We start from the raw sequence: 14,418 nt of genomic DNA, 5'->3' as shown, positions 1-14,418 counted from the left end.
CTGCCCGTTCTGTACTTAGGGTGACATCACAGCCTTAATAGGGCAGTTGGATACAGTACGTTCGCAATAGGGCAGCAGGTCCCGACTGCTCCCAATTTTCACACATACTTAAAAGCCTCTGACAAATTCCAAAAAAGGAACAGTGAGGTTGGCGGCCATATAAAAATCACAATGCACGTTTTTCCTTATATAATCGAAATTTAAGCCTATCATGTTAAAATTGAGTCACCATGTCAGTTTTCATGATTTTTTTATGGCATGACTACTATGAAAGTCTCTTTTTGCAAGTGTGGCATCTTCTATCTGGACGGTCGTAAAGCGCATCTGCTTTACAGCGCCTTATTGTCAGCCATGAGTGCTTGCACGTCATGGGGAAAAGGCAAAGAGTGAAAGGAGGAAAGGGGTCTGACGCCAAATGGGTTTCATGCTGGTGTTGCTGTTTTAGAGTGTCTCGTTGTCACGGAATGGAAAAGCTCTATGTTGATCCAGTGAATTATATTTAAGACGCCTAAAACGAATATATCTGTGAGGCTAGAACACTTGTAGGCTAAGAAATAAGCAAGATGAATCAGCACCCTTCTGTTGTAATTGTGGTTTTTGATGGGCAGTTGACAGTTGAACAGCATGTGGTTACAGCACATTTAGTGGATACGCCCAGTGTCTGAGAGAGAGATGCACTCAAATTTCATCATTTTAAACCTAAATTTGCTATATATTTGGTGATTTAAAAATAATATATTAAAACTAATGAAACATACTTGGATTTTTTAATTTACTACAGTGCATTCTCTGAGGCACATGTAATATGCAAAGGGTCCTTGTTCAAAGCTTCCCTATATTTGCCCTATAAATGCTTCTATTGTTCCTGTTGCATCCATAAGATTATTATATATTATATACATTTATGTAGAACCAATGCAATTATTTTGATGTTCCACCTAAATATTTACTCTAATGTTTAGAGTACACCACCACATTGCACTACTAATACATTTTCTCCATGTAACCTGTACATATGTTCTCAACGCAGCAGCTCCGCTCCCTCTCGCTCTCTTTCTGTCTCTTTCACTCTCTCAATTTCTCTCTCTCTCTTTGCTGACAAATGGCTCTCTTCCCCTCCGAACCGTGTGCTTCTGTCTCCATTCCAGCTGTTCTGGGTGTGGCTTCTGTTGGCACCATAAGAAACTTGGGCTTTGGCTCATCTGGATAAAAGTTCTGTACAAATAGTTGGGTGTTATAATATGAAGGTAATTCCTTTCCTATATTTCAATCAGAAAAAAACACATTGTGCGTAAATACTTGTTTATTTATTTATTTACACAATTATATTTCGTTGAAAATGTTACTTTCCGCACTCACTTCTGTTACTCACAATCAATCGCACATTCACATTCTGTAGGCCAACAGGGCTAAATCCTCTCCCATTACTCTTCCCACTTTTGGACCAATCACCTGTTAAACAGTTGACTGATGCTATGCAAGCCAGTTAAATTAAGCTACATCTTTTTACAGTCTTACTAACAAGCTTTTAAAGTAACAATGGGTGCTTGAAAAGTCAAGTATGATGTGATAGTCCAACTGTGACCCAACTCTCTGTAGAGACTTTCACTGAATTGTTAGCGTCATGTGGACATGCAACATTTATGGGTATATTTGAATTAGTATTTTAAATGCATCAATGAAAGTTTTAGCACAAAGGAGACCACAAAGTTTTTAGGTTTCATATTGTGCAATGTTATTTCATGTACAATGCAATTAAATTTTATGTCTTTTTTGTGCAGTCGCCGTTTTGAAATATCTGTCTGGACAAGAAAACCATATTAATTAAATTTGAAATGGTTTGGGATAAGCATCTTTGTTGGTTGGTTGTTAGCACGTCTGCTTTATTGTTCTGGCATACAAAGTTCCACTTTTTATTGAGTTTGCAGTTTTCATATTCTTTCTGTGCTGGAATGTTTTTTTCTCTTCAGTTACCATACTCTGGCTTTTTATGCATTCCAAAAAAATGCGTTTTAGGCCAGTGATTATCATTACAGGACACCAAACTGCCTATATTTGTAAATCATTCAATATAAATATACATAGCAACAAAAATATTGCAAATACACTACTGCAGCTGTTTTGCTCATTTTAGGTAGAGGATATAAAATGAGAGTTTCTTTCTACAGTTTGACAGTTTGTTATTATATCTGGCACTGTAAAATTTGTAGACAGAACTGCAACATACCATTATATATTATGTAACAATGACATCATATTTTGATGACAGAGTTGTACGTAAGATGTAGTTTCCAGCATGGCAAGAACCAAGAGCTGAGGTTTTATAAAAAATATATATATATATATATCTCAGGGATGTACAGTTCTAATCTAGAAGAAATAGTTTGCTTTACTTCTGCAAACTGTCATTCGTATGTCACACATGGGAAACACTGAATTAGCCTACCATGCATGTTTTTGCAATGTGGCATGTTCTTATTAAATGTGGCACTCTTTCCAATCTGCTTTTGACAAGAATGAATGTAGTTATATGGAACTTTTCCAAGATGTTATATAATGACTACAGCAATTAAGAGGGCTACACAAACAAAACCACTTTTTTTCTTTTTGAAAAGGATGAAAATGTGGAGCCAGAGCCAAATGTGCCCATGTGAGGCATTCCAACATGATCTATCACAGTCAGTTGATTTTCCACTCTTTATATCCTGTTACAGATATCCATTTTGTTGCAAAATTCCCATTGCTATTTGTTGTTAAAAGTCAGAATATAAGTTGCAAATGGTTTAAAAAACGTTAAGAGATAAAAGGCATCCTTTTCCGCTATAGTTTCTATGGGCGAAAGAAGTTGTTGGATGAGAAAGGAGAATTGGGGGTGATGGGGTTAATGTTGGGGTTGGGAGATTAGGGTTACATTCCTTCCATCGATCTGTGAGTCTGCCAACCGGGTCACTCCCAGTTCAGCCGCAGGAAACTGTGAGGGAATAATTTCCTAAATGTGTCCATAATGGACTTGCCCACTTTTTTTCACAATGCTGCTGTCCGTGAAGATGGTAACCAAGCACTTGGTATAGTATGTCCTACATGTTATTCGACCCAGAGTGCAAGGTTGAAAGGATACAATGGTGTGAACTGGGGATGGAGAGATTTTTTTTGGTCAAATTTATCCAACTCTTTCCCCACTAACAGCACACTAACAGATAATTGGAGTGGGTATACTATATTCACTTCAATTTTGGCTAAACGGTAACCTCAAATGCGATTTTTCGGAACACTGAAAACACTACAATAATTTGCTGTGTCTTTCTTTTGTTGCGGCTGTAGCGGTTTTTCGGTCCTGCGGGTTTGTGTGAATTGCCTGTTGTGCTCAAGATGTGCGATCCAACCACACCATAGTAAAAAAAAATCTGAGGTTCTGCAATAAATTAAGTCCCTGTTGCAGCCTGATTGAAGAAGGATGGCCTCGTTTCGAGTTCGAGGGCTTTGCAAAATAGCCATTTGACAAAAAGCATTGGGAGATTACTAACGCCTCATTTGCAATATACTTCAGTCAAATCAAGTTGTATAATTCAGAATTCTTTCCTGGAATATTGCACAAAAATATGAGCTACTGGTATTCATGTCGTCATCAGTCCGTCTTGCAAAAAGCAATTTCAACTCAGGTCATCAACCTCACTTTTCCAGCTTTACATTTTAATGGGAAGGACATGCTTCTGATGAAAACAACAAAAAATACTTTCTACTCTACTCTCTACTGTTTTAAATGATTTTAATCCCCATAGTTAGGTCAGGCTGGGTAATCAATCCACAAAGGGCTGCTTATGGGTGCTGCTTGTTTCAGAAGAAACCTCATTAGTTAAAGTTTTTGTGTTGTATCGTTTGGGACAAAAACCAAGGAATGCTGGGTTAGGTGATAAACTTGAAGAAGGCTAAATACACGCACCCCAAACTACTCGCGTGGCTGTTGCAGACTCTCTATTACATTCAACCACGTGCAATTCATCACAACATGACCATCTGCCACTTATAAAACTGTCACTGAGGACTATACAAAGCTGGACAACATATGGGTGTAACTAATATGATTTCAAAAAGTATGTGGCCACTTTCATCTTTATAGTGTGTTCAATAATTAAAAATCTTATTTTTGAACATGCAATTGACACAGCCTGCCTAATACGTAACTTAAATAGATGGTTATATTTTAAAATCGATTACTTAGCACTAAAAGGCCAGCAAATGGCATGTTTTTAACATCACTTCAAACCAAAATGACTTCCTATTTGACCTTTCAATTGAAATGGTACAAATTGCATTTTGTGAGACCAATACAGAGAAAAGAGAATACTGGGAATGAATTGCGTTACAGGAAGCCTAAAGAATCAAGAGTCTGTTTGTTCTAATCTGATAAAAATATAAATAAATAAAATAAAACCTCTTGCAAAAGTCGCTATTGCCCAATAGAAAGGATGGAGAGACGCCAGTGGTTTTGTCTCAAATTGATGGTATAGTGCCCTCCTGTGGACAGATTTCTTTTTCTTTTTTACTGAGACGCATGTTGCCAATCTAACTTGTTCAGCTGAGGTTGATGATGCTAAACGTGCAATTATTTAGTTTTCAAACGTGAAAAATCAAAATATAATCTTAAATGACTGGATTAATCCACTTTTTTATCTTGTTTACATACAAATTGAATAAACAAAATAAGGAAACAGTGATGTAGATTTTCTTTTTTAATTTTCTGGATTTCATTTTTCACAAAACAAAGGAAACATGTGTACATGATTAATTGTTTTTTTCTATTTGCAAAGGAAAATTAGATTTTCGATTTAACAGCTTGAATAAATTGTTTAATAAACGGAAAAACCTATGAATATCTTTAAAATAATGATGTAAGATTTTGGTCCATCTTCAGCTAGTGTCATCCTTCTGGATTTTTGTTAAAAACATCAAGTACTGTATAATTGCGCCCTTAAATTGCGTGACATACCTTTATTAACAATATCCATACATTGTTTATATCCCAACATCAGAATAGTTTGAGTCAACTTGAATCATATTGCAGTGCCACTATTCCCCCCCATCCATACCTCCACAAAGGTAAAAAGACACGTGACACAAGGGTTAGGGCCGATGGGCTGTGTCTTAGTGTTGCTTAGCCAAAATGTCTCACTCTATCAATGAGCAGTGCAGTGATGGCCCAAGTAAAAGTAACAGCGGATGAATTAAGGAGCCACCAGGACTGTGCTGACCTGTACTCTTCTAACATGCCCACTCTCAACTCTACGGCAGGTAAGTTTACAAAAACATATATGTGATGTTGTTTTCATTAACCATCTTTCATTCATGGTATTTTTACCATCGATACAAAAAAAAACCCTGAGCTATAGTAAATAGAATCGATAAAATACAAATTATGTATAACTGACTTGATGAAAAAATATATAAATATTACATACTTTATTATTGTTCCTTCATCAATAAGATACAGTATATATATTTTTCCTGATATTATAGATAAAAATAACATTTTAATTCATTTTTCTGCAAATAATACTTAGAGTTAATGTTTGAATGACACCCAAGACTAAGTTGCCCCAAAAAATATACCCCCTGTATTGTTTTATTTAGCACTGATGCTTCTTCTGTTGCTGATCTGCCGTGTAAAATTAACAGCTAAGTAATTACGGAGCAGCTATATAGACCAATTACCAAATTGGCCTTTTTTGTGTGAAAGCGACATCTTAGCCGAATTCTCCACTCCGACAAATGAGTCCCTTTGCTGGTAGTTGTGGTAATAATCTGCATTAAATCCCTCTTGTTTCTGGTATATCTCTTTCTCACGAGGTTATGTTTGGCTGCAAAAGCTCTCTCGCTCTCAGGTTGCCTGATCGAAGTGGGAACCCACCGAGTCCGCGTAATTCCTCTTTAATGGAAAACGTCATTGTTGACTTAACGAGTTAAGTCATGCTTTTTCCAAGATACCAAGCGAGGGAAACACAAGGACAACACGAAACAAGAGCTGAGGAATGGTCTTTCATTCCAGGTAAAGGTATAACACCCCACCTTTGTTCATCCTCTAAACAGATATTGGAGATTCATTGAGCGGGGGGTCACCACACAAGACCTCCACACCTGAGGCTCTCAGCCGCCGGAGTCGGGCCCGCCAGTCTCCGGCGAGGAGACGTCTCCGCACTACCTTTAGCCATAAGCAGCTGGAACAACTGGAGATGGCGTTTGGACAGAACCAATATCCTGATATCTACTTCAGAGAGGAGCTGGCAAGGATCACTAAACTCAACGAGGCTCGAATTCAGGTATAGCAACGCAACGATAAATCAATGGATTGAGACACTTCAATATGGACAAATATCCAATCCATGTGTCAGCAGGTGTGGTTTCAGAACAGAAGAGCCAAACAGCGGAAGCACGAGCGCGTCTGCCAAAAATCACACCCGATGGGGGTGATGTCAAGCCACCGGGCACTGCTGCATGGGACACCTCCTGTGGCTCGGCAGTATTACGCTCAGCCCCTGGCCCACATTCCCCATGTGTCCACAGTGTTGCCTGCTAGGGTGTACTCCCACCACCAACAAAGTACGGTAAGCCCGTGCCCATGTCCACCCATCCCACCCCAGATGAGCTCTCAGCAAGGGCGTGAGGAATGGTACAACCACGTTAGAAACAACCTGACCTCAACAATGCTCTCTTTGACCTCCATGCAAAACCTTGACCCTTCCACTCCCTGGAGTTAAGCATTGGCCAATTAATAATAATTATTAAAACTTCATCAAATTGTTTGCTAGCCATACTTATTGGATGTGCCATACTTTCACTAATTGGTATTGAATAAAGGTAGTATTGTTTAAAATAATAATTGTGAGCAAAATGAATGCAAGAGAAAGGATTTGAAATATTTGTATTCAACAAGATGGGAAAATAAATATTCATACAGAAGTAATTAATAGCAAACTGTACATCAAAAAGCTGACATGTTATGAACCTGGGTGCATGTCGGCTTAGCTTTATAGGGTTTAAGTCAGTTTTATCCAGTGATAGAGGCAGCATGAGGGTACAGCACTGGTTTACATTCAATCTGCTATGACATTTTCTTTTTATGTATCTGTTGGATGCAAAAAAAAAAACATTCACAGATCTTAACTCGTTTGTGTTATAGAATCTTCATCAACAACTTTCACACAATGATGTTGTACAGTGCTCTTTTGGTTTAAGTAACAAAAAAAAAACCTGTCCCAGAGGTAGACACTGATTAAGATATAGTTAACTAAGGCCAGACAGTGGAGGAACAAAATAATTTGATTTGTGGAAAGAAACCTCTAAAAAGGCACTATTTGTTTGATACTGCAAGAATTGAAAGTGCTTAGATTTTCCATACGATTTAACCTCAAAAGTGGCACGTTTTTTCCTACAGATGTTTTGAACTGGCAGTTTGCTGCTGCTAAGTATGGGAAAACGTATTAACCTTACAATAGTGGCCAGTCTTCTTCAGCTTCTTAACAATTTTGTAGAGAAACAAGAAGCAAAAGCCATATTGTTTGAGTTGATATGTTATTCTAGTGATTTGGCAAACTCTGCATAGTCAATGTAACCATCATTGTTCTTGTCATCATCCCTTAAAACATCATCGATGAGCTTGATTAAATCTTCATCTCGCATTGGAATCATGTCCTCTCCTCTCTCCTAAAAGTAAAGGAAAAAAGTCTGTGTAAAAGAAGCAGCAATAAAGTGAATACCAATTTAACAGAAACCTGTAAATGGACAAATTATATTTGAGTGCAAAATCCCTACCTCTTTGTGGACATGGGTGATGGCTGTAGCTAACTCCAGCCCATCTAACAAGTCGTTGCCATCGTAATCATGCATCTTAAAGTAGTGAAGCTGAAGCTCCTGAGGTGACATTTCTTTCTCTGGTTTGTCGATCACACCCTCCAAGTGTTCCATAATATGGCTGCAAGACGAGAGCAATTGCTGCACACGACTGCGCATGTGCTCAAAGTCCACCAGAACATGCATTCTAAATGTTTGACTCACTCTTTATCTTGGACCATGCTTTTATCGAACTGACTGTGACCCGACAATTGGGCTGCACTCTCCACAATGGAGGGTTCTCCATGTTGTTGAGCATCGCCATCAGCATGGATGCATAGAAGAAGGCAGGAAACCAAGATGAGAAGATGGAGGTGTCTCATTATGCTGCAAGGCACAGAGGTATGTTACATAAAAGTACTGCTGTGACAAAAAAAAAACATTTTGCAATCATGTGGTTCTTATCGCCCTTCTACTATGAATTTAAATGAGTTTGTCACGTTTAGACGTCCAATCCACTTGAAGTGTGTGGGAGGAAAGATATATGTTCATTCGTTGACGCACTCCCAGTTCAAATGAATTGGACGTCAATGGCCGTCAATGGCAGCAGATGTGTAAATTGCTTTAAACATGCTGTCAGTTCAATTCATCGAGTAAAATGCCATTGGGTGCTATGGTATATGTTGTGCAGACAGCTGATGTTATTCATTCATCGGAATTAAAATAGGATATTTTTTTGCAATGAGTAAATTCAATTTCTGTGTACTTTGAGAGAAGATCTTAATAATCTTAGTATAGTATGTTTTCTTTACGGATGTGTCATTTACTCCATGTAAACATCTAAATCAATGTCATTTGGGAAACATTGGATGGACAGTATGTACAACTAAACTCACTTATAGTACAGCGTGATCAGAAGCTGTGAATGATCATGAAATTAACCAACGGATTTGAGGAAAATACATTCAATATCGTTACCTCATAGACGACTGTAGTGCCGCACGAATATCAAGTGTTAAATTGCTTTTCAGATCTCCAATATTAGAGCGCTTCTTATATTTTATTAGACGTACCTTGATTCGTGTTGACTTCTTGTATACAGGCGCCTCTTAACACTGAGCAATCTCTCTGGCAATTGGTGCCGCCCGCTTGCCGTAGTTTCACTTGGACACGACATCGTATTCCGATTGGTTGACAGAACCAAGGTAAGCGCAACTGAAACATGATGAATACCTTATATACTTTTTGCGGACACTTTTTTTTTCAATAGTTTGCAACTCTGATCTATATTAGAAACAAATGTATGAATTGAATAATATAAGTATGAAAATAGACCACATATTTAATGTTTGTTTTCTTTTGTATAACGTCTAGATCTAGATCTGTCTCATCTTTGGCCTTTATAATGAAATCATGCGAAAATAAAGTGGTTAAAAGTGTAACCAGTTAGAACTAAGTATACACTTGGCTAAAAATGGGGGAATAAGATGATTGTTTACAGTATAAAATCTTGATCACGTGATGCGTTTGTTTTGCCGTGCGAATTAAAACAGATTGGACGTCTATAGTCGTCAATGTCATGAAGTTGATGGATGTCAACTGGTTTCCTCACATATATATTCACTTTTTTTTACTGATCCATGTTAGACTTCACGATTGCAGTTGACCTTTCACCATTACATAACTCCTCCTTGTTGCCCACTCCTACTTTTGTATTTTGGACTTTCAGTGACAGTTTGACGCAGTTTAGGAAAAGAAGCCAGGAGCAGAGCCCAAAATTTTAATTCGAATAATGAATACGAATCATCTTCTTGTTAATGTGGAGAAGTGGTTGGCAGAGAACCAGAATGCTTTCCTGCCACCAGTATGCAACAAGCTCATGTGAGTAAATTCGATTATTATTTTCTTAATATTCTGCAACTACTAAGGAGATTTCAGAGCCAAAATAATTGAGAAATTTGGCACAATCCCATCAATTCACTGTTGTTATTTCATTATTATATATTATATAACTGTTATATTAATACAGGGATTTTTTTCACTCCATTCAGGCACTTTTCCCAGTTAAACATTATGTTTGTTGGCGGACCAAATACCAGGAAGGATTACCATATTGAAGAAGGGGAGGAAGTATGTGTTTGTTTGCAGTCGGCATTTTCTCAGTAGTGAGTGTGTGGTAACATATTGTTTGTTGTGAATGATTTATTTCCATTTCCAAAAGCTCTTCTACCAGCTGAAGGGTGACATGTGTTTGAAGGTGATTGAAAACGGCACGAGAAAAGATGTGCACATCAAGGAAGGAGAGGTGAGTGACCTTCCACACACTTAAAAATTAAAAAAAAATATATATTTTTTTAAATTCATACTGCTCTTCAAATGATCAATTTTCAGATGTTTCTGTTGCCCGCTCGGATTCCCCACTCCCCTCAGAGACAAGCTCATACTGTAGGACTAGTGGTAGAAAGGAAACGGCTACAGACTGAGACAGATTGCCTCAGGTGATGAATTCAACAGATGAGATTTAAAAATCCATGCATTTCATATAATTTTAATTTGCCATTGGACAATACGAATGTATTTTTACCTGTTTCCAAGTCACCATAAAGACACGAGAATGTGTTTTCAGGTACTATGTTGACGACACAACTGATATCCTGTTTGAGAAATGGTTCTACTGCGAAAATCTTGGAACCCAACTGGTACCAATTATCCAAGAGTGAGAAAAGCCATATCTGATGACAAGTCAGTCACTCTACACATTCTAAATTTCCTCTTACTACCAGGTTTATGTCATCAATGGAGTGCAAGACGGGAAAACCTGATCCAAGTAAGTTGTGCTTTTTGCCGTTTTCTGGATTTCATTACCATTGCAAATATTTTTATTATTTTATTTATTTTATATTATCAGGTCAAGTCTTTATGGATCCTCCATTCCAGATGAACAACATGAATGTGATGTCCCCATTCTGCTTCAAGTCCTGGCTAGAAAAACAAAAGCCATTCCTTGCCAGTGGTAACAACCCGATTGACATGTTCGGGGCTCAGTTTGAGACAGAGGTACACCGTTTTAATGTTGTCAGCTAGTGATGAGATTTCATGTCACAAATATGAACTAATTGTGCTGATAGGCAACGGTGTACGGACCCGGTTTGTCTGAAGCATCCCTGCTTCAGAGTGATATATGGATTTGGCAACTGGTATGCTTTAATTCAGCACATCTTATGGCATTCTACCTCTTCTGTGTATAACAGTATAAGCATTAGCATTAAATTGCTTAATGATATACATTCGAAATTTCACATTATGCAAATCATTGGCATCGTCATTTAAAAAAAAAGAGAAATCATATTAAGGATTTTAGACATTGAGCCTCTTATGAATATAGATATCAGTTCAAACATTAACTTACATTGTGTTTTGGCCTTTTTTCCATTTTCAGATTAAAAATAATAGATTGCAGAATATAAATTCAGTCAAACTTGACATTTCTTCTTATTCTCACCTTTTTGATTAGGAGGGATCATCACAGGTGACCATGAATGAAAAAGAGTTTCTTCTCTCTGCTGGAGACAGTTTACTTGTTCCTGAGCATAACCAGTAAGTCCACAATATTATTCGCGATATCAATGAAATAATTTGATGTTTTTTTTTTTACCATTTATGAATTTCACATAGAGCATAACAGAAGTTTTTTTTAATGCATAATATGTTTCACTTGTAGGTACCTGTGGAAGAGAAATGAGGCAACTGTTGCACTTGTTGTGGTTCAGAATCCTGAACGTAAAAGACCCTGATAAAACCTCCCAATAAAACATTCAACATGCAGCTCTCTGTACTTGAAATTATTATATTTTAATGAAAACAACAGAAAACACAATTGCAAAAATAAATAAATGCACGGAGGGCCCTTCATAATTACTGTATTTCTGCAAAACTTTGCTCGAAAGTTGTATTTGTGAGCATCAAATATCAAGTGGAACCGGAACTAAAAAGAAAGAGAGAGAATGAAATATTTTTCTTATTGTTGACTGTTCCAATTTGCTGTGAGTTCATCGATTGGTAGCACCTGCAGGAAGCTCTTTTTTCAGAGGATAGCAATAGCTGTTCACTTTCACATTCTTATCCTCAGAGTGTTTTTGATCACGTGTTGCTCCGCTATGAAAGCCGCAACACCCCAAGGAAGTGCATACTCCAGAGTCACCAATCCTCTGAGATTGTATTTATAATGCGAGTAGTCCCAGGGACAAGCCCCAAACAGCCCGAGTCCACTCCCCCAAGTGAACTCCCATAAATAGATGAACAGTATATAAGTTATTAGACGCACAGACAGCGGTTGATGATAAGTCAGTAGCCAACCTCTCAGTCTCTCCATGAGGTAAATTGCAGTAGCGTACATAGGCAGCGCCCAAAGACTGCTGTATCCCATCATCTTCTGGTCCTGGATGCTGCACCAGTCCAAAATAGCTGTGAAAGTTACTTCACAGAAGCAGCCGTGCAATGCGTACACATAAAGACGAGCCAGAACGGAAAGGGTGCGAGTGGAGACTTTCTCACAAGTCTCTGCTGGGTCATGGTCTTCAACATGTCCTGTTGCCAAGAATATTTTGTCAGTGAAACGTCAGGTGCTTAAGTCGGCATTAAAAGAAAAAAAATAGTTCTCTTATGTACTGGCTAGACATAATTGCAGACATAGGTAAACCTAAATAAAAGTGATACTTATGGCAGTTACCAAGTACTATTTTGCAAGTTTAAGAAACATTTTTTGTTTATTGGTAGGAAAATGTCAATCCAAAACTTTATTATTGCATTTCCTTACTGTATACGGGCATTCAAGGATTGACATTCTAGTGCACCTTCTCGGAGGATTAAAAAGACAGTTGGTCAGTTTGTCGAATATAAGACTTAGAATAAGCCTTACTACATTTAGGACTCAACAAGATCTTCCGATACCAAGGCAGATTCTTTCCTTGTTTACGATTGTGTTTTCCCTTTGCACAAAGTTAACTTAAAAACAATTTGCCAAGCTCCATCCATGATATTTTTGCCGGTGCCAATAAATGCTATATTAAGTCACCAAGTGAAAACGTGAGCAGTCATTAATTGCATGAGTTAACATGCAGTTAACAGCCATAACTCACCTGAGTGGTCACCACCTTGTGTTCTCCTCTCGTGTAGTATTCTCGCCTCCATCCTTAGGCAGCATATGTGTTTCCGTACGGCGTTTCAATCCTTTGTACATGTGCGTGTGTGTGTGTATCTTGAGCTAAACATTAAGCTGATCCATGATAGACAGATAAGTGCCCATCCCAGAGTGTTGGACCCCTCATGCAAACTTGGCCTACCTGATAAAAATGGTGAGGTATGAGTGCCAGTATTGATCGCATAAGTTCCCTTGTGAATGAAACCCTTTAAATTTTCAGTAAATGTGTTCCTCCTTGTATTGAACTAAACCAAACATACAGTCGTGTGCTTTGCATTGTGCAGAAGCTTCTTCTAATACACGGATGAGTCATTACTGGGTCAGTTTCAACATGAATAATAGAGCATCAGAAGCTGGACTAGTTAGCAAAGTTAATGAAAGCAGATGGGACAGAAAAAGCAATGTCACAGTGTTCATACTATTGAGTACTATACAAGTAATATGCTTCATTCATTGGTCCAATTGAAGTCCTAATAAATGCAAATTAACATCAAACTACATTGTGAAACTAAAGATATTATTCTTGGAATATTATATATATTATATTTCATAGCATTCATGAGATTTAACGTTACCATGAAAGCATAGGAGTCTCAATTTAGAATATTCATTTAACATGACCACCGAAAAGCAGTTTGATTAATAGTAGACCTCCAGATCAGAGTCCATGGACTCAGTAAACATACATGGGAAAGAATCGGCCACTGTATCAGAGTCAATAACCGTTAAGTTATAAAACTGTCAGAGACTAGATGCAGGATAGATATTAAAATGGATTAGCTTGGGAAAGTTGCATTCTTCTTGTGTGAAAGTCCTCATTTCAATATTGGAAAAATGATTTGAATATGAATTTGAAAATAACTTAGGTTTAACAAATGAGAGAAAATAAAAAGAGCTTGCATGACTATTTTTGGTTCCAGGATGTTTTATTTAATTTTGCATTTGATTATTTGGATTTTGGTACTAAAGTATTGATTTGGCCCCCAAGCAACTGTGCATAATTGAGGTGTTTTTATTTTTTGTTTTGTAAATTCATAAAATTGCGTGGAAAAAATGAAAAGGCACTTTGCTGCTCTCGCGTGGCAATTATAGGCAGTTACAAACCTTTTGAGCGCATCACATGCACTGGTTATCACAATTTCGAAATACATACCTTATAATACTGTATAGGATGAAAAATAAAATGAACAGTTCATTCAATAACATTACCAATCAACAAACCAAAGTCATATTTTCTACCTGTTCTATTCTGTCAAAAAAACACTTAAACTACGTTTTACTACAGTTTAAACTTTAAGAGAAGAAATAATACTATAAGAAAAACAATACTGTTTGAAATTTTTGCTTGGGGTCGTTTTATTCTACCCAAAAACTGCATTTTCTAAAGAATGTGC

The 14,418-nt window shown here is 37.4% G+C and overlaps 4 protein-coding genes across 5 annotated transcripts; 2 read left to right on the top strand and 2 right to left on the bottom strand.

Annotated features, from left to right (window-relative positions):
* Positions 1-5,147: 5,147 nt before the first annotated feature.
* Positions 5,148-7,054, top strand: prop1 (PROP paired-like homeobox 1). The gene is made up of 3 exons (XM_077730165.1): positions 5,148-5,289; positions 6,085-6,314; positions 6,390-7,054. Exons 1-3 carry the CDS (start codon positions 5,178-5,180, stop codon positions 6,750-6,752), a joined length of 705 nt encoding a protein of 234 aa, XP_077586291.1. The 5' UTR covers positions 5,148-5,177; the 3' UTR covers positions 6,753-7,054.
* mcfd2 (multiple coagulation factor deficiency 2, ER cargo receptor complex subunit) lies at positions 6,902-9,048 on the bottom strand. 2 transcript variants are annotated; one of them, XM_077730166.1, is made up of 4 exons: positions 8,898-9,048; positions 8,050-8,211; positions 7,807-7,966; positions 6,902-7,698 (listed from the first exon to the last, which is right to left on the bottom strand). In XM_077730166.1, exons 1-4 carry the CDS (start codon positions 8,999-9,001, stop codon positions 7,567-7,569), a joined length of 558 nt encoding a protein of 185 aa, XP_077586292.1. In that variant the 5' UTR covers positions 9,002-9,048; the 3' UTR covers positions 6,902-7,566. The 2 variants fall into 2 exon arrangements, with proteins under 2 accessions (XP_077586292.1, XP_077586293.1); XM_077730167.1 differs by having other exon boundaries at positions 8,803-8,921.
* haao (3-hydroxyanthranilate 3,4-dioxygenase) lies at positions 8,894-11,649 on the top strand. Its single transcript, XM_077730164.1, has 11 exons — positions 8,894-9,029; positions 9,554-9,705; positions 9,876-9,954; positions 10,046-10,129; positions 10,216-10,322; positions 10,451-10,540; positions 10,608-10,651; positions 10,733-10,881; positions 10,953-11,021; positions 11,339-11,421; positions 11,546-11,649. Exons 2-11 carry the CDS (start codon positions 9,617-9,619, stop codon positions 11,616-11,618), a joined length of 867 nt encoding a protein of 288 aa, XP_077586290.1. The 5' UTR covers positions 8,894-9,029; positions 9,554-9,616; the 3' UTR covers positions 11,619-11,649.
* On the bottom strand, positions 11,562-14,341 carry LOC144205655 (transmembrane protein 229B-like). The gene is made up of 2 exons (XM_077730168.1): positions 12,963-14,341; positions 11,562-12,411 (listed from the first exon to the last, which is right to left on the bottom strand). The coding sequence occupies exons 1-2, from the start codon at positions 13,012-13,014 to the stop codon at positions 11,936-11,938; spliced, it is 528 nt and encodes a 175-aa protein (XP_077586294.1). The 5' UTR covers positions 13,015-14,341; the 3' UTR covers positions 11,562-11,935.
* Positions 14,342-14,418: the final 77 nt, after the last annotated feature.

Source organism: Stigmatopora nigra, chromosome 12, assembly GCF_051989575.1.
Source record: "Stigmatopora nigra isolate UIUO_SnigA chromosome 12, RoL_Snig_1.1, whole genome shotgun sequence".
Taxonomy (NCBI): domain Eukaryota; kingdom Metazoa; phylum Chordata; class Actinopteri; order Syngnathiformes; family Syngnathidae; genus Stigmatopora; species Stigmatopora nigra.
Note: the sequence above shows the minus strand (reverse complement) of the source record. Positions and strands in the feature narration are given on the sequence as shown.